The sequence below is a fragment of the Delphinus delphis genome, chromosome 3 (genome assembly GCF_949987515.2).
Source record: "Delphinus delphis chromosome 3, mDelDel1.2, whole genome shotgun sequence".
Lineage (NCBI taxonomy): Eukaryota > Metazoa > Chordata > Mammalia > Artiodactyla > Delphinidae > Delphinus > Delphinus delphis.
The window spans coordinates 114165313-114186686 of record NC_082685.1 but is presented as its reverse complement, the minus strand read 5'-3'; the positions used below and the strand labels follow the sequence as shown (position 1 = coordinate 114186686).

Here is a 21374-nt window from a genome sequence, read left to right as displayed (position 1 = left end):
ATAGAATTGATATTTAGTAGGTCTACAGTACCATATATTTACCTTTCTTGCTCCCCCTTATTAATCTTTCTAGATCGTCTATCAATATCCTACCTCAAAATAAAGAAATAGGGACAAAAGGGGAGAAAGTGAGTCAGAAATAAAATGAGTCAATGATAGAAGAACTGTCACATGGAGGGAAAGTTAATGAAGATATGAAGAAAGATGCTGGCAATATATCAGTATCAAAGGAATTAAAATATCATTAAAAATACTACCTCCTTCTTTTTAAATAGAATATTTCTCCTTAAAGTAAAGGCAACAGAGATGTGGAAGGTTATTCCAAAAGCAAACTTGTCTTTATCACCACTTAGGTAAAAGAACGGCAGTAATTCTCTAGATCAAGCAATAGCAAACTATGGCCCACGGGCCAAATCCAGTCTGCTGCCTGACTTTGTAAATTAAGTTGTATTGGCACACAGTCAAACCCACTCATTTACATGTTGTCTAGGGTTGCTTTTGCACTAGAACAGCAGTTGAGTAGTTTCAACAGAGACTGTGTGGCCCGGAAAACCTAAACTGTTGATTAGCCCTCTGTAGGAAATATTTACCAATCCTTGCTCTAGACCAGAGCTGTTCAACAGAGTTTTCTGTTATGATGGAAATGTCCTAATCTATACTGTCTAGTATGGGAGCCACTGCCACATGTAGCTATTGAGTACTTCAAATGTGGCTAATGCAACTGAAGAATTGAAACTTACAAAAAAAATTTTATTTATTTATTTTGGCTGCTCTGGGTCTTAGTTGCAGCACTAGGATTCTTTGTTGCCGCAGGCTGGACCTTCACTGCGGTGTGTGGGATCTTTTAGTTGTGGCATGAGGACTCTTAGTCGCGGCATGCAAACTCTTAGTTGTGGCATGCATGCGGGATCTAGTTCCCTGACAAGGAATCAAACCCAGGCCCCCTGCATTGGGAGGGCAGAATCTTAACCCACTGGACCGCCAGAGAAGTCCCTGAATTTTCTTTTTAAGATTTTTTTTTGGATGTGGACCATTTTAAAAGTCTTTATTGAGTTTGTTACAATATTGCTTCTGTTTTATGTTTTGGAATTTTGGCCACAAGGCATGTGGGATCTTAGCTCCCCGACCAGGGATCAAACCCTGCAACCCCTACATTGGAAGGTGAAGTCTTAACCACTGGACCACCAGGGAAGTCCAAGAATTGAATTTTTTAATTTAATTAATTTTAAGTAATTTAAATTTAAATAGCCACATGTGGTTAGTGGCTACAGTATAGGACAGTACAGCTCTAGATCAAATTCCTTATTTCAGGGGTAAAGATATCTTTATCTTTCTCAAGCAGCAGAACTAGGCCTAGAACTCAAGTTCTCTAAAATCCAGTTCGGTGTTTTGTCAAGCTCCCTTTCTGCTATTTCCTGTGATGAATTTTCAGTTCTTGGCATTTACTTTACAGAAGACCCTCTACATCTGAGTTATCATTTTCTCTAACCCTTGAAGTTACCAAATTTCTATGAGGGAAGCTACAGTCTTCAAAATAGGAAAATTCTCACTTATGAAGGCTACTTACAAAATTTGATCTAATCAAACATCCCTCCCTGTTCAATAACATGGCATTTTTTCCATCCATCAAGTCAACATATTTCTCTTGAGTTTTGGTCAATTTACTACTGGTCCCTGATATTGTAAATAGCCAACAATAAAATGGAAATACACTACAAATTGATTACAAAGCCAAAATGTAAAGATGTAGGATTTCCTGAAGTCATATATTAAAATAATATTGTAGGGCTTCCCTGGTGGCGCAGTGGTTGAGAGTCCACCTGCCGATGCAGGGGACGCAGGTTCGCGCCCCAGTCTGGGAAGATCCCACATGCCGCGGAGCAGCTAGGCCCGTGAGCCATGGCCGCTGAGCCTGCGCATCCAGAGCCTGTGCTCCGCAACAGGAGAGGCCACAACAGTGAGAGGCCCACGTACAGCAAAAAATAATAATAATAATAATAGTAATAATAATATTGTAGAAATGCTTGAAGCATCTGTGAAGCAACTGATAAATGAGAAACTTAGAGGTAAAACTGTTAACCTAAAAAAAAGAAAAATTTTGAATATGAATGGATTAATACAGGACCTAGGGAAAACTTGTGGCACCTCTCAAAATTTTTGAAAAAGAGAGCTTCCCTGAGGTCATGATGCAAAAAACCAACTGTGAGATAAAGGATGTCCTATGTGCTGTCATACTATTTTGCCAGAAAAGCTAGGCCCAGAAAGCATATATTATTCTGTTTTTGCTGTTCCAGAAATCAGTATGTATTTCAATTAGAAACTAAATATAATACTATTTAGAAAGGAGTTAACTTAGCAGGCATAAAACTGCTATCTAGAAAGGCTGCTTGCTAGGTTGGTCTGTAGCTGGCATCTGTGAACTTGGCTGGTAAACAGTGCCCTACATTGATATAAAACTGTCCCTAATTGATGAGTGGCTCTCTGTGCTTAAACTGTCTACACAAGCAATGTGGTTTATTTATGCTTCCGGGAGTCTGGAATCTTGCTATGTGCTAGGCAGAGGGTGCCTACATGACCAGCCCTCAATATAAATCTTGAGCACTGAGTTTCTAATGAGCTTCCCTGGACAGAAACATTGCACTTACGTTGCTACATTTTCACTGCTGAGGGAAAAGCAAACTGTATGTGACCTCTCATAAGGAAGAGTGCATAGTACAGCCTGCACATGGATACCTCCAGACTCCACCTTTTTCTCTGATGATCCCCCTGTGTACCCTTACTATACTGCTGTAATAAATCTTAGCTATGAATACAATCATATGCTGAGCTCTGTAACACCTTCTAACAAATTTCCAAGTATAGGGGTGGTGGTATTGGGAAACCCCTTATTTTGTTTATATTCCATTTTTCAGGATAATGTCTAAAATCCTGATTTTCCTACTATGAAATTTTGGCCCTTATTTAAGTGGTTTCACTTTAAGTAACCTTTTCCCTGTACATATAACCAGTAAGTTCATCACTTCAATGACTCTTCCTGTTTGCTTTCTTCCATTGCATGACCACATAACTTTGAGACTTTGTCAATTCTTTTTTAATTTAAATATCTTAAAGGTCAAAGAGCTTCTTTGATCAAAAGAAGCCTCCCTGGACATTAGCCCACCCATTTGGTATTATTCTTCATCATTAGTTTATCTCTCTTATCTCTGCAAATCATAAATTCAATACTATTCTTTCACATGACTATATTTAGACTGAAAACAGTGGAGATATATTTTCATAAAATTAAATAAAATTACCAGGCTATTAAAAATACTAGAGACAGAAAAGTAGTTTTAGTGAGAGATCCAAGGAATTTTTTGTATGAACCTTGGTTTTATATTATTGTTGTTGCTGGTAGTTTCCTTAACTACTTTTCAAAGCCAATAATTATTCCTGAAGTCTATATTGCCTACTGACAAATCTTCTAAGGTTTGTCGAACAAAAAAGATGAGTTTAAAAATCTGGAGAATTTTAAAGTCTAGATTTGAAATTGAGTGTTACTGAAATAATTACCCTGGTGATTTTCTCTTGTGATATTTTTACCATAGCTATCTGATTAAAAAAAAAAAAAAGGAGAAAAAAATACAAGAACCCCCAAGGAAACAAGCAACTTGAGCTTTTACCCATTTCTTTGAAACTTCAAACCCACTGAGAAATTTCGAGTTTAAAAAACATCTGGCTGTCACATATATCATCGCTATATAGACTCTTTTATACACAACAGCAAAGCATTTAATGCAATTAAAATTGGAATGTATTATATTAATAGGCTGTGTTTACTTCTAGCCCTTTCATTTTATTCTCACTTACATGAATTACATGATGAAGAGACAATGGAAAAATGATTCATTAGGAAATACACTGGTTTTCTAATCTATATGTAATATCATATTCATTTGTACTTTTAAGCAGTTTTTAAAAATCATTTGTTTTAAGGAATCACTTCAGTTCGCAATTTAAAATATCTTTACTGTCTTCACTCACTTTTTAAAGAAAAAGAAATAGGAACCTAATCTGATGTGCACTATACCTTTAAATGGTTGTTTGCAACAGCACCATGTAAGGGCAGAATTCCATCTACATTTTCACAATTAACATTAGCACTAGCTTTTAACAACTCTACAATTATATCATTACATCCCGTACTAGCTGCCTCATGAAGTGGTGTCCAACCTAAAAAGGGAAAAAAGAAAAAACAAAACAAGCTGCTTACAAATCAGTATTCAAGTAGTATATTCATTATTAAGTTTATTTGCACTAATGGAATTATTAACTTTATTGATTCAAATGTATGTACTAAGTACTGGACAAGAAATAATATTGAAAACAGGCTACCTAAAGATCCCTGAGCCCAGAGCTGCCCCTGGACACGGGCCTGTCCACCAGAGGGCCCAGGATCCAGACCCACCCACCAGTGCACAAACTCTAGACCCAGGATGCACAGGGCCCTGTAGCCAGAGACCCTGGCACCCAGTTCCACCCACCAGTGGGCAGGCACCAGCCGAGAAATCCTTAGGCCCCAGGTCTGTGCACCAGCAAGGCTGCTTTAGCCTTGGGAACAGCCTCACCCACAGTGGGTGGAAACCAGCCCCAGGACAACTACAGCCCCACAGCCTGCTGTGGCAGGAGTCAGCCTACCCACAGGCAGGCCAGCACCAACCCTAGGACCAGCTGGGTCCAAGCTCTGCCTAGCAGTAGGCCAACACAAACTTTAGGACACACTGAACCCCACAGCCACCTGTATCAGGAACTGGCCCCACTCACCAGCAGTCCAACATGAGCTCTGGGACCCCTGGGTCTTGAAGCCAGACCCCAGGACCTGGCTCTGCTCGCCAGTGGTCTGGCACTGGTCCCAAGAACTAGCTTCACCCACTGGTAAATCTCCTATACCCAGACTCTGCCCATCAGTGAGCCAGCACTAGCCCTGGGGTCCCCTGGGGTTTAGCAGCCAGCCACCTGGTGACCTAGCCCCACCAACCAGGGGCCAGCAGCCTCCACACAAAGCAGGGCCTGGCAACCAACTGTACTGGGGGCCAGCCAAGCCTACGAGACCACACAGAGTAGTCAGCCTGCCACAACAGAAGGACCCAAGCAGCCCACCTAGGGGGTACCCCTAGAACATACAGCTCTAGTGAGCAGAGGGGAGTGAACTCCTGGAAGCTTAAGACATTTCCTATAAAAGGCTACTTCTCCAAGGGTGGGATATGTAACAAGTCTACCAGATACATAGAAATAACTAGTTAAGCAAAATGAGGCAACACAGGAACATGTTCAAAACAAAGGAACAAGATAAAACCTCAGAAGAACTAAGTGGAGATAGGAAATCTACCTGAGAAAGAGTTCAAGGTAATGACTGTAAGGATTACAAAAGAACTTTGGAGAAGACTGGATGAACAGAGAAGTTAGAAGTTTTTAACAAAGAGTTAGAAAACATAAAGAACAACCAAACAGATGAAGAATACAATAACTGAAATGAAAAATACACTAAAAGGAATTAACAGTACACTAAATGATATATATAGGAACGAATCAGCAAGCTGGAAGACAGAGTAGTGGAAATCAAGAAGTGAGGACAGTTTAAGAGCTCTCTGGGACAATATGAAGTGTACAAACATTTTCTTTATAGGAGTCCCAGAAGACGAAGAGAGAGAGAAAGGGATGGAAAGCATACTTTAAAACATAATAATCTGAAAACTCCCCTAATCTGGGAAAGGAAAGAGACATCCAGGTCCAGGAAGCACAGACAGTCCCAAACAGGATCAACATAAAGAGGACCACATTAAGATACACTGTGATTTAAATGGAAAAATTGAAAGATAAAGAGAGAATATTAAGAGCAGGAAGGGAAAAGCAACAAATAACATACAAGGGAACTCCTATAAGGCTTTCAGCTGGCTTTGCAACAGAACTATGCAGGTCAGAAGGTACTGGCAGCATATATTTAAAGTGATGAAAGGGAAAAATGTACAAGAAAAAATACTCTACCCAGCCAGGCTCTTATTCAAATTTGATGTTGATATCAAAAGTTGTACAGACAAGCAAGAGCTAAGAGTTCAGCACCAGCAAACCAGCTTTATGTGAAATGTTAAAGGGACTCCTCTAAGCAAAAAGGAAAAGGCCATAACTGGAAACATGAATATCACAAAAGAAAAAGTTCATCAGTAAAGGCAAATATACAGTAAAGGTAGTAAGTCAACTGGGTACAAAACTATTAGGAAGGTTAAAAGACAAAAGTAGTAAAATCATCTATATCCACAATAAGCAGTTAAGCAATACACAAAACAAATACATGAAAAATACGATGTTGAAAACAGTAATTGTGAGGTGAGGAGAGTAAAAATGCAGGGTTGTTAAAATGCATCTGAAATTAAGAGATCAGCAAGTTAAAATAATCATATATATATACACACCCATATATAAATAAAACTCATGGTAACCACAAATCAAAAATCTATAATAGAGCCACATGCAAAAAAGAGAATGGAAACCAAACATAACATTAAAGATAATCATAAAATCACAAGAGAACAAAAGATGAAAGGAATAAAGAAGAATTACAAAAACAACTCCCAAACCATGAATACAATGGCAATAAGTACATACATATCAACAATTACTTTAAATGTAAATGGACTAAATGCTCCAATCAAAAGACACAGAGTGGCTGAATGGATACAAGAACAAGACCCATATATATGCTACCTACAAGAGACTCACTTGAGATCTAAAGACACACACAGACTGAAAGTGAGGGGATGGAAAAAGGTATTCCATGAAAATGGAAACAAAAAGCAAACTGGGGTAACAATATCTGCATCAGACAAAATAGACTTTAAAACAAAAACTGTTACAAGAGACAAAGAAGGACATTACATAATGATTAAGGAATCAATCCAAGAAGAAGGCATAACGATTTTAAATATATTTGCACCCAATATAGGGCCACCTAAATACATAAAGCAAATATTAACAGACATAAAGGGAGAAATTGACAGTAACACAGTAGGGGACTTTAACACCCCACTTTCATCAATGGACAGATCATCCAGACAGAAAATCAATACAGAAAAACTGGCCTTAAATGACACATTATACCAGATGAACTTAATTGATATATATAAAACATTCCATCCAAAAGCATCAGAATACACATTCTTTTCAAGTGCATAAGGAACAGTCTCCAGGATAGGTCACATGCTAGGCCACAAAACAAGAACTGGTAAATATAAGAAAACTGAAATCATGTTGAGCATCTTTTCTGACCACAACACTATGAGACCAGAAATCAACTACAAGAACAAAACTGCAAAAAACACAAACACATGGAAGCTAAACAACATACTACAAAACAACCAACGGATCACTGAAGAAATCAAAGGAAAAAACAACAAATACCTAGAGACAAATGAAAATGAGAACACAATGATCCAAAATCTATGGGATGCAGGAACAGCAGTTCTAAGAGAGAAGTTTATAGTGATACAAGATTTCCTTAGGAGTGAAGTAAGTCAGAAACAGGAAAACAAATACCATACGCTAACACATATATATGGAATCTAAAAAAAAAAAAAAATTGTTCTGAAGAACCTAGGGGCAGGACAGGAATAAAGACGCAGATGTAGAGAATGGACTTGAGGACATGGGGAGGGGGAAGGGTAAGCTGGGATGAAGTGAGAGAGTGGCATGGACATATATACACTACCAAATGTAAAATAGATAGCTAATGGGAAGCAGCCGCATAGCACAGGGAGATCAGCTCCATGCTTTGTGTCCACCTAGAGGGTTGAGATAGGGAGGGTGGGAGGGAGATGCAAGAAGGAGGAGATATGGGGATATATGTTTATGTATAGCTGATGCACTTTGTTATACAGCAGAAACTAACACACCATTGTAAAGCAATTAAACTCCAATAAAGATGTTAAAAAAAAAAAAGATTACCTCAGGAAACAAGAAAAATCTCAAATAAACAATCTAAACTTACACCCAAAGGAACTAGAGAAAAAGAACAAAAAACCTGAAAGTTAGTAGAAGGAAAGAAATCTTAAAGATCACAGCAGAAATAAATTAAATAGAGGCTAAAAAAAATAGAAAAGATCAATGAAACTAAGAGCTGGTTCTTTGAAAAGATAAACAAAATTGACAACACTTTGGCCAGACTCACCAACAAAAAAAGAGAGAGGGCCCAAATCAATAAAATCAGAAATGAAAAAGAAGTTACAATGGACACCACAGAAATACAAAGGATCATAAAAGATTACTACAAACAACTATATGCCAATAAAAAGGACAACCTACAAGAAATGGACAAATTCCTAGAAATGTACAGTCTCCTAAGACTGAATCAGGAAGAAATAGAAAATAGGAACAGATAAATTACCAGTAATGAAATTGAATCAGTAATGAAAAACCCCAAACGAACCAAAGTCCAGATGGCTTCACAGGTGAATTCTACCAAATATTTAGGGAAGAATTAAGACCTATCCTGCTCAAACTATTCCAAAAATTGCAGAGGAAGAAACACTTCCAAACTCATTCTACAAGACCAGCATCTCCTTGACACCAGAGAAAGATAACACACAAAAGAAGAAAATTATAGGCCATTATCACTGATGAACATAGATGCAAAAATCTTCAACAAAATATTAGCAAACAGAATCCAACAATACATTAAAAACATCATACACCATGATTAAGTGGGATTTATCCCAGGGATGCAAGAATGGCTCAATAGCCACAAATCATTCAATGTGATACATCACATTAACAAATTGAAGAATAAAAATCATATGATCATCTCCACAGATGCAGAAAAAGCTTTGGATAAAATTCAACATCCATTTTGAAAAAAACTCTCCACAAAGCAGGTATAGAGGGAACATACTTCCACATTATAAAGACCATATACGATAAGCCCACAGCTAAAATCATGTTCAATGTGAAGAGCTGGAAGCATTTCCTCTAATATCAGGAACAAGACAAGGATGCCCACTCTTGCCACTTTTATTCAACACATTATTAGAAGGCCTAGCCACACCAATGAGACAAGAAAAAGAAATAAAAGGAATCCAAATTGGAAAGGAAGAAGTAAAACTGTCACTCTTTGCAGATGACATGGTACTATACATAGAAAAATCCTAAAGACACCACCAAAAAACTACTAGAGCACATCAATAAATTCAGTTAAGTTGCAGGATATAAGATTAACATACAGAAATCTGTTGTATTTCTATACACTAACAACAAATTATCAGAAAGCAAAATTAAGGAACCTTCTCATTTTCAACTGCATCAAAAAGACAAATACCTGGGGATAAACCTGCCTAAGGAGGTAAAAGAGCTGTACTCAGAAAATTGTAAGACAGTGATGGAAAAAAAAAAAAACTGAAGATGACACACCCAGATGGAGAGACAAGATATACTGTGTTCATGGATTAAAAGAATTAATATTGTTAAAATGACTGTACTACCCAAGGCAATCTACAGATTCAATGCAGTTCCTATCATAATACCAATGGCATTTTTCACAGAACTAGAACAAATAATTTTAAAACTTGTACTGTAGCACAAAAGACCTCGAATAGCCAAAACAATCTCAAGAAAGAAGACCAGAGCTGGAGGAATCACACTCCCTGACTTCAGACTATACTACAAAGCTACAGTAATCAAAACAGTCTTATACTGGCACAAACACAGACACACAGATCAATGGAACAGGACAGACAGCCCAGAAATAAATCCACACATTTATGTCAATTAATCTATGACAAAGGAGGCAAGAATAAACAATGGAGAAAAGACAGTTTCTTCAATAAGTGATGCTGGGAAAACTGAAGAGCTACATGTAAAAGAATGAAATTAGAACATTTCTCACATCTATACAAACATAAACTCAAAATGGACTAAAGAACTAAATGTAAGACTGGAAACCATAAAACTCCTAGAAGAAAACATAGACAGCATACTCTGACATAAATCATAGCAACATTGTTTTGTATCTGTCTCCTATGGCAAAGGAATCAAAATAAAAAATAAACAAATGGGACCCAGTTAAACTTAAACGCTTTTGCACAGCAAAGGAAACCACTGACAAAACGAAAAGAAAATCTACTGAATGGGAGGAAATATTTGCAAATGACATGACCAATAAGGGGTTAATATCCAAAATATATAAACAGCTCATAGAATTCAAAACCAATAAAAGAAACATGCCAGTCAAAAAATGGGCAGAAGACCTGAATAGACATTTTTCCAAAGACATACAGATGGCCAACAGGCACATGAAAAGATGCTCAACATTGCTAATCATCAAAAAAATGCAAATCAAAGCCACAATGAGATATTATCCTACTCCTGTCAGAATGATTATCATAAAAAAACACCAATAACAAATATTGGTGAGGATATGTAAAAAAGGGAGCCCTTGTACACTGTTGGGCATGTAAATTGGTGCAGCAACTGTAGAAAACAGTATGGAGGTTTTTCAAAAAACTAAAAACAGAACTATCATATGATCCAACAATTCCACTGCTGGGTATATATCTGAAGAAAACAGACACTAATTCAAAAAGATACATGCACCCCAGTGTTCACAGCAACATTATTTACAATAGCCAAGACATATAAGCAACCTAAGTGTCCATCAACAGATGAAAGGATAAAGATGTGGTGTGTGTGTGTGTGTGTGTGTTTGTGTATATATATGCGCAATGAATTCTACTTGGGCATAAAAAGAATGAAATTTTGCCTTGTGCAAAAACATGGATGGACCTGAAGGGTATTATGCGTAGTGAAATAAGTCAGACAGAGAAAGATACTCTATGTTATCACTTACCTGTGGAATCTAAAAAATAAAAGAAACAAGCAAATTCAGCAAAACAGAAACAGATTCATGGATATAAACAATAAAGTAGTGGTTACCAGTAGGGAGAGGGAAGGGGGGAGGGGCAAGATAGGCGTAGGGGATTAAAAGGTACAAACTACTATGTATAAAATAAATAAGCTACAAGGATATATTGTACAGCACAGGGAATACAGCCAATATTTTACAATAACTAAGTGGAATATAATCTATCAACTTTGGGTTTTTTTGTTTGTTTGTTTTTTAGTTTTATTTGTAATTAAAAATTTTTTTGAGGTACAGTTGTACAATATTACAACTTTGAATCACTATGTTGTACACCTGAAACTAATATAATAAATCAAGTATACCTCAATAAAAAAGTATGCTTCTTTTTTTTAAACAAATTAACCACATCAAAAATATTTGTTGATACAAGTGCCAAAAGACTCACAGAGCATAAGATATAATGGGACCAGAGTAAATACTAATCATGTCAAATGGTTTCAAGTTAGATATTAAAATAGAGTAAGATCATCTGACCTTCCTATTTATATCTTGTATTGTCACATTTCTCTTTGAAATGACATTTGATCAATCAATCTGAGTTTTTTCCCTCTGGAATTCCTTATACAAGTTTCTTTTGTGCTTGAGAAAAATGTTAGAAGATAAATTTAAAAATGGAGGTTTAAGATAAAAACAAGACATGGGAGAAAAAAGGAACAGTATTAATAGACAAGGAAAGAAAAGAAGGGACAGGGAAATGGGAAAATTTGGTATTCTCTACAAAATTAGATAATGATATTAAGGCCTCCAAGGAAAAGTTCTAAATAAAGCTTCTTTCCCTTCCCATTCTGTATACTCCCTCTGAATGCTCCCAAACGTATGTTAAAAACTGTTTCAAAGGAGAAGGTTATTTTAGCAATTGGTGTGAACCAAGATAAATGTTACTATTCAACTAAATAATAATATATTATAAAAAGATTTTCAAAGTGAGCAGCTATATATCAGCCAGGATCAAAATGGGGGAGGGTAGCTGAAATGTGTATATCAGTGAGTTCAAATTATAAAGACAACTACAATTAAAAATCGAAACCTGCGTTATCTTTTAGATTCACATCTGCTCCAGATTCTATCAGAGCTTTCACCAGAGACAAGTTTCCTCTTCTGGCAGCCAAATGAAGCCGGCTTTCTCCTCTGGCATTCCTCTTACTGATCCCAGCTGTTTTCATTTCTGTAAATTTGCCAAGCAAAACTGAGTATTCTTTTCTGCCAAGTGCTGATTATTATGAAGGATCTTAGAAAATACACAGCAACTTCCTCAGAACATCCTAAGTAGGATGCACTACACAGAAACATACCTCAATTAATATCATTGCTGTTACTATTTAAAAATATAACTTGTAAAGAACTGATAGAGCATCTGATCACATTACTTCAAATTCATTCTAGCAGTTGTTCACTCTATCATATGCTTGATTAAAACAAGCATTTCTACACTCACTTCACTCTCAGTAGTCCTCTATCAATGAATAAAAATTTTCTTACACCAAATTGTGATTTTATAAAAATCCTCTTTCTATAACTATTCTTATATCTCAGTGGGTGTGTTTCTGATCACAAAAGATGCCAAGAACCAAACCATGGCCTACTGGGTATTTCGTTTTCTTTCATAGAAAATGTAGTACAATATCATTATCTGAAGATTTTAAAATCTTTTCCTTGCATCACAAGTTAGACTTGAGTTGGAACTAAAAACAGTGAATAGTTTTTTTCCCAAACTATGCTAAAATGATGTACTAAAAGATTTTTTGTAACATCATATAAAGAAAATAAAAGACAATATCTCTTCTTCAAGTGGCCTACAGTATAGTGGAATGACAGACATGTAAAAAATTACATTAAAATATGATTCAGTGCTGCTAGAGAAATGTATTAGTTTCCTGTGGTAGCTGTAACAAATGACCACAAACTGGGTGGTTGTGTTGTGCTTAACACAACACAAATATATTATCTCACAGTTCTGGAGACCAGAAGTCCAAAACCAAGGTGTCAGCAGGGCTGCACTCTCTCTGGAAACTCTAAGGAAGAATCCTTCCTTGCTTCCTCCAACTTCTGATGGATACCAGCATTCCTTAGCTTCCTTGGCTTTTGGCCACATTGTTCCTTTGCCTGGGTTTTCACATTATCTTCTCCTTTCCTGTGTGTCTCAAAGGTCTCTCCATTTTTCTTTTATAAGGATACTTGTAAGATTTGGGTCCCATTTGGAAAATCCAGGACATCCTTCTCATCTCAAGATCCTTAACTACATCTGCAAAGATTCTTTTTCTAAACAAGGTAATGTTCACTCTTTAAATGAGATAGTATCACAGATTCCAGGGAACAGGACATGGACATATGTTTTGGGGGGGCCACTATTCAACCCGCTACAGGAGGTATGTATAAGAAGAGCTTTAGTTTACATGACAGGCGGACAATGCAGGAAGGTTCAAAGAGTATGCCTATATTCCTACCTCTTACTATATCAACTTTTTCTTACTAAATCAACTTTTCGGTGCTTAACATTTAACCTGAAGTAGTCCAGTCTATTGTTCACACAGAACTAGCTCCAAGAACTATCAAAGAATAGTCAGCTATCCATGCTGCCAAACACATACAGTTCATGCATCTGACACAAAGAAACTAGTGGCTATGCTTCTTTAAGTTCCCATGTGTTAAAAGGGTTCAGTGGAAGTATCTAAGGGATCTGACACAATTCAGATGTGCTGCCCCCGCTCAACGTTCTTGCTGTCTCTACTGTTTATCTTATCTCCTCTAACGTAACAAATTAGAAGTCATAGGCAAAAATATGACAATATATTGGAAGACTAAGAGATTCTCAAGTGGTGGATTACAGTAAAACCATCTGACAAATATAGCTGAAATAACCTTATAAATTAGTGAATGACTAAAAAAAACGGTAAATATGAAAATGTGTAATTCTTTGAAGCAGAGTGGATTGCTAGGCTTGATCATGCAAACCTTTTCCTATATAAAAACAGGAATACAAACCTTGGCTGCAGGTAGCTTTCAAGAAATTTTGCCTTTTTCTGAAATTCTGAACTTTTTTGTGTTCCTGGATGTTAGTAGGCATGTGAATTTCTGAATCTGTTTTTTCTTTCTTCTCCTCACAATTTCTTATAGTGTTTTCATCTCCATTGACATTATTAGTTAATTCCTCACCTGAAAAACAAACATTTTGCAATATCAGTGTTGTAGTTCTCCTTACCGGTTACATGACTAAAAAAGAGTCTAGTCATGTTAATTGTTCCAAGTTTCTGTTCCTAGCTGGACTGCTTATTTTAAAGGAGTGGAAGCCTTTAAAAATGTTTTCATACAACAAACATAAATTAGTTTTCTGGATGCAATTTCAACTGTGAATCACTGAAATCAATGGAGCTAACAATTTCCTGCTATGAAAATGTTGTTCGCTTTCTTGATACTAAGAAGGTGCTATATTAAAAAAACTCATAGAAACATAAGAACTCATAGAAATACTGTTTATTATCTCCTGTCAATATCAATTTAGCACATTCTTTCAAAGTAAATACCATTACTTAACTAATTAAAAGTATCTCCAAATTATGGTCCACATGTCCTCATTCTTATCAGTTTGGGCATAGGTTGAGTGAAATTCAGTTAGAAATTTCTGTGAAGTAAGTAAATCTACAGGAAACGTGTACAAATTGAGCAATACTACTAATACCTGGTTTGTGAGAAATTTCCTTCTCTTCTCTTTGACTAAGCTGTGAGAGGGTCAATTCTTTACTGATATTGTCAATGGACTGAAAGCCTATACTATGTATAGTTTTGATCTCTTGTCTCCTTTTTTCAACTTTAGTTGTTTCCATTACTTGAGAATGAACAACTCTGGATAAAGGCCTATTTGAAGAACTTGGTTTTTGGCCTTTGTCAGTGTAATTCCTTTTAGTGTCTCCTTCCTTATTCACCTTTTCCACAATATGTGTATCCGTTTGATTCATTAAAGGAGTTGGTATTCTGGGGCTACAATCCTGAGGCCTCTCGAATAGTTCCACATGACTAGTCAACTTTGAAACTTCATGTGTTGAGAGTGTTCTTGTACAAGCAAGGGAAGTATGTTCAGGACTGCCATGTGAGTGATCAAAAGAAGTTCCACATGTACATTGTTCATAATCTGAAACATGTTCAGAAACTATTATATTATCTGAATTAGAAAAATTAACAGCTTCCTGTTGTGGAAATATGGTTAGGCTGCCTGCTTTTATTAACTCATTTTCCTGTGAAAAATGGTCTTGAGAAGGTAAAAATTGTTGAAAATCCATTTCTTCTCTATTTGTTTTATTCTCTTTATAATTATTGTGGTTTTTGCAACCTGAAGAACTTATCACCTTTTTAAATGTTACAGTCTCCTCAGGAGCACAGGAATCACCATCATCATCATTATTAAAATTTTCCTTTATAAAGGATTGGGAAGAGTTTTCCCACTTATTAGGGCTCTCATCTTTTTGACCTGAGTTACTGTTTTCATGAGATTTATAAGGGCTAATGTGCTGCTGTTCTTGGTGAGTATGAGGCTGCTGATCTGTAGCAACAAGTGGTAACTCGGTTTTTTTATGTAAAGAAAGTCCTGAGAAAGAAACGGCTTCAGCTTGGTCAGTGGATTCTAATTCCAAAAATTTTATTTCTTGTCTATCTGATAAATCCAGGCTTTGGGTATGTGTCTCTTTGGGAAATGAACAAGTCTCAACATTGTTACTTAAACCATTTTTCAGGCCTGACAGAGATGGGCTAAAAGGTTTACATGACTTTTCTGGAAGGTCATCAAGGGTTTGGAGAGTATGTTGTTGACAAGTAACCAATCTGTTTATTTTTCTGGAAGAAGAGACAGCTATTGTCTTTCTTGGATCGCTTTCTTGGATTGCATCATCGACTTGAGTTCTTTTATGTCGTGTATTTCTTCTTCCTTTATCTTCAGACACATTTGTGCTGGGATCCTCAACACCATGGAGATTGTCCTTTCTGAGTTCTGTCGAGTATATTTGGTTAAGAGTTGATCGTTTATACTTGGATTTACCAAATTTCGTGTTTTGGGAATCTTTTTGGTAATGTTCATATACATCTTCTTTATTTATAAATAAACCCTCTTTGCTTCCTTTATTGACTTTTACATGTTCTGGCTTCTGTCTCTTGGAATTTTCATCACAAACAAACCCACTGTGATTTTTAGAACTGAATTTTAGTTTCTGTAGAAACAAAATACATAGTTAGCTTTAATTTTCAACTATAGTTCTACACTTAATTCATTCTGGATTGGAGATAAAGCAAACTAATATTCCATTCAATGTTATAATTTGATCTCACCACAGGACCTGCTGGGATATATACAACCTGGTTTGTATTTCAGAAAAGTAGACTAACAGAAGAAAGGGAAAAGTAATAGACTCAGTATGTGTACTAATCTTTATTTTCTCCTGTACATTTTAATTTCTTTTTGCCAGTATTTTAGCACTATCTATCTTACTAAACATAATGAAAAATTTTAATCTACCTAATTTTTATAGGCTTTTAAAACAATCAGGTAATTCCTTTACAAGGAATCTTTACAAGAATACTGTAGAAACACTCTCCTCTCCCATTTGTTATATAGATAGACCTAGAATTAAGAGAGTTTCTTCCTCTGGTATCTGTGAGAGACCACAGGTAGGGCACTGGAAGAAGGGATTTAAAAACAAAAAGACACATATACAACCAAGTTGGCCTGCATGGAAAGATTACTGTGGGCTGCCAAGATTAAAACAGGGACAGTGCTTCCTCTCACACATCACAACACAAGCACCAGATGAAAAGTAACTGCCCACCACGTGAAGTTTGAAGGGATGGATCGACACCTTTGACTCTTATACTGTGCTCAGGCCAGAGGAAATTTGACATTGTTGATAACCCTCATGGCTCCGTAAAGAGGAGAAAGGAAATGGAAATGGCTACCAATACATTAGTGTGCCCACATATGCTTTATTTACTCAACTGCTTCCCAAACTAACAGGCCAGAACCTTCTGATTCTTATGCAATTATTCCAAAGTGTCTTAAAAGCAAAGGTGAAGTCACTGTTCCTGGTGAATGCTTCAGTAGTCTTTCTTTCCCCTCTGATGATCTATAAAATAACCAGCAGGTGTGCTCTATAAAAATGTTTATTGTTGAACAGAGATATACCTTGTGGTGGTGTTCATCCTCTAAGTCTGAAGGGTCAGTGCTATTTGTCTGCGCTGTAAGCAAAAAGAGAAAAATCAAAGAAAAGAGCCTCCAGTAGTCAGACTCTAGACTTCTAAAACCAAAACTCCTTTGCCATGAGAAAACCAAGTGGAAAAAGTGAAATTATGCAAACACTTTCTATTAAAATTGACACATATAATATTCCATAATTTATAATTTCCATATTTACTGAGAAAGCTGAAAACATTTCTCTAGGAAAAGCAAAACAGACCCAACAAAATTATGTTAAAGATGGGCACTGAACTCAGTATTTTTATATTCCCCACAGTTATACTCAGATATGCAACTGTGTGCAAGGTTTTGTAAGGCAAAAAATTCTTCCATAATTAATTGTATTATCATCATTTTCTAATATGTCTGCTTAATAAAGTTGCAGGATACATAAGTAATATACAGAAATCTGTTGCTTTTCTATATACTAATAGTGAACTATCAGAAAGAGAAAGCAAGAAAAAAATCCCATTTACATTTACAATCTCATCAAAAAGAATAAAATACCTAGGAATAAACTTAACCAAAGAGGTGAAAGACCTATACTCTGAAAACTATAAAACACTGATGAAAGAAACTGAAGATGATACAAAGCCATGGGAAGATATACTGTGTTCTTGGACTGGAAGAGTACTGTTAAAATTTCCATACTACCCAAAGCAATCCCTATCAAAATAGCCACAACATTTTTCACAGAACTAGAACAAATAATCCCAAAATTTATATGGAACCACAAAAGACCCTGAACTGCCAAAGCAATTTAGAGAAAGCTGAACAGAGCTGGAGGTATCGTGCTCCCTATTTCAGACTATACAATACTACAGTAGTCAAAATAGCACAGTAATGGCACAAAAACAGACACATAGATCAATGGAACAGAATAGAGAGTCCAGAAATAAACCAACACACCTATCTTCAATTAGTCTATGACAAAGGAGGCAAAAACATACAATGGAGAAAAGAAAGTTTCTTCAACAAAGGGTGCCTTCAATAAGTGGTAAAACTGGACAGCCAAATGTAAAAGAATGAAATTAGAACATTTTCTCACACCACATACAAAAATAAACTCAAATGGATTAAAGACATAAATGTAAGACCAGAAACCATAAAACTCCTAAAAGAGAACACAGGCAGAACACTCTGACATAAATCATACTAATATTGTTTGAGATTTGTTTCCTAAGGCAAGGGAAACAAAAAATAAACAAATGGGACCTCATAAAACTGAAAAGCTTTTACACAGAATAGGAAACCATTGACAAAACAAAAAGATGACGTACTGAATGGGAGAAAATATTTGTATAAGATACGACCAATAAGGGGTTAACATCCAAAATTTATAAACAGCTCATACAACCCAATATAAAAAAAAAATCCAATCAAAAAAATGGACAGAAGACCTGAAAGATATTTTTCCAAACAAGATAACACAGAAAGGGCTTCGCTGGTGGCACAGTGGTTGAGAGTCCGCCTGCCGATGCAGGAGACGCGGGTTCGTGCCCCGGTCCAGGAAGATTCCACATGCCGCGGAGCGGCTGTGCCCGTTAGCCATGGCCGCTGAGCCTGTGCGTCCGGAGCCTGTGCTCCACAACGGGAGAGGCCACAACGATGGGAGGCCCGCATACCGCAAAAAAAAAAAAAAAAAAAGTCTACAGATAACAAAGATTGTTAAGGATTTGTAGAAAAAGGAGCCCTTGTATACAGTTGGTGGGAATGAAAACTGTTAAAGCCACTATGGAAAACAGTATGGAGGTTTCTCAAAAAACTAAAAGTAGAACTACCATATGATCCAGCAATTCCACTGCTGGGTATATATCCAAAGAAAATGAAAACACTAATTCAAAAAGATACACACACCCTAATGTTCATAGCAGCACTACTATTTACAATAGCCAAGACATGGAAGCAACCTAACTGTCCATAGCAAGTGAATGGATAAAGAAGATACAGTATTATATATATACAATGGAATATTACTCAACCATAAAAAAGAATGAAATGCTGCCATTTGCAACAACATGGATACCTAGAGGGTATTATTCTTGGTGAGATAAGTCAGAGAAAGACAAATACGCTGTTATCACATATATAGAATCTAAAAAAATAAAACAAACCAATGTATATAACAAACCAATGTATAAACAGAAACAGACTCACTGATATAGAGAACAAAGTAATGGTTGCCAGTGGGGAGAGGGAAGGGGGAGGGGCAAAATAGCGTTTTGGAATTAAGAGATACAAACTACTAGGTATAAAATAAATAAGCAACAAGGATATATTGTACAGCACAGGGAATATAACCACCATTTTGTAATAACTTTAAATGGAGTATGATCTATAAAAATACTGAATCACTACATTATATACCTGAAACTAGTACAATATTATAAATCAATTATACGTCAATAAAAAAATAAACAGTTCTTATATAATCTTGAAACTGCAGGTCAAGTTCTTTTGTAGTTCAACTTAGTGCAATGATGAATGACAAGGCAAAAGTACAGCCATAAGAAAATATTCTTAAGGAATGAAAGTAAACAATCCTGGCCATATTCATGGAAAATGATAAAGCCAAATGTAAGTTACATCACCCATGTTATTCAGACAACGGATTATGGGGAAAAGACCCAGAACTTTACAAAAGTTTTCTTAACTGTTTCCAATACATATCCTGGGGGAAAGTACATTTAATACTATCTTTCTTTGTTCTTTTAGAGTTCTTCCATTTGGTGCATTTGCAAACAAGTCAGTGTGCTCAACTAAAGGAATGGAGCAAGGACACCACAGGATGGATTTTCTCAAAATTTATGAGGAAAACCAATTTAATTTCTATAATTCCAAGTTTGATTTCTATAACTCTCTACTGACATGATGAACAGATATAACAGGGCAGTTCAATTTTACCTGATATAAGATGCTTTTGATGTTTAGGAACATATCTCTCAAGGAGACGCTTCATACATGAGTCTTTAGCTTCATCCAAAGCACACTTTCCACTGTCATTTCTAAATAAAGGATCTGCTCCATTCAAAAGAAGTAACTGTGCCACCTAGAGGAAGATTTTGTGAGGGAGCCCAGACAAAAGGTGTATTATTATAAATGTGTGCCAGCATACAACTCTAAGCAACATTAAATATTTCTTTCAACAATACAGTTTGGGTTTCCTGTAACATTACTGCCCCAAACCAAAAATTGATGTAACTGCTACTGAATCATAATTTATTAATATAAATATGCCTTCTCTTACAAAAAAAAAAAAAAAGGAGAGAGGAAGTAAGGAAGAGGGAGGAAAGGAGGAATGGAGCGAGGGGCAGAAATGTTTGTGGTTCAGTTGCTGATGAAATGGAGCTAGCAGATATACCAGGAATTAGGATTACATTCTGTAGTAGTAAATGTAATTTTAACAGGTTCCAGGAAATAGCTATGTCTTCTGTATAGACCTGTGTTGCTGCTGCTCCCCCTCGGTATCAGAGAGAAACAGGTAAATCTTTAATCTGTTACTGCTCCTCGAGTAACCTCCTCTATGAAGCTCTCCCTGACCTCCTCACCCACTGATCCCCTAGAGAAAAATGACCTCTTCCTACTTTTATGTACATATTTTATGTCCAATATGCTGTATATTATACTTATTTCTTATATATTTCTCTCTCCTGTACTCCAAGTTTTTTGAGGGTAGGACTCTGTTTTCTTTTAAAATTAATTTATTATTTTTGAATAGGAAATTAATAAATACGGTTCAAAATACAGAAGGCTCAGAGAAGTAGACAATGAAAAATAAGTTTCCCTCCTCAACCCTTGTCCTCTAGTCATCTAATTATTTTTTCTAAGTCAGCTCTGGTTACAGTTTCTTCTGAACTTTTCCAGAGTTAGTCTAGTCCAACAGGTATATATGTACGAATCATAACTGTGTACATACACTTTTTCTTACACAAGTGGTCATATACTATATACATTCCTGCCCACCCCACCCTGCAACAGACTTTGAAGATTGTTCCAAATCAGTATGGATTGAACTTCATCATTCTTTTTAGCAGCTGAGTAATAGTTTACTTTTGAATATACTATATGAATGTACTATAATTTACTTAACCAGTACCCTACTGATGCACGTTTAAGTTGCTTCCAAGTTTTTGCAACAGATATATGTCTTAATCATCTTTATATTCCCAGTGTCTATTTCAGTATCTGGCATAGAGTATATATTTAATAAATGTT

The 21374-nt window shown here is 36.2% G+C and overlaps 1 protein-coding gene across 1 annotated transcript in view; it reads right to left on the bottom strand.

Annotated features, from left to right (window-relative positions):
- Positions 1-21374, bottom strand: part of ANKRD31 (ankyrin repeat domain 31) — a 129400-nt gene that overhangs the window by 51511 nt on the left and 56515 nt on the right. Inside the window, 6 exon segments of the mRNA XM_060007007.1 lie at positions 4070-4212; positions 11973-12110; positions 13928-14098; positions 14622-16140; positions 17109-17161; positions 20064-20208. Coding sequence (XP_059862990.1) covers positions 4070-4212; positions 11973-12110; positions 13928-14098; positions 14622-16140; positions 17109-17161; positions 20064-20208 — 2169 coding nt within the window.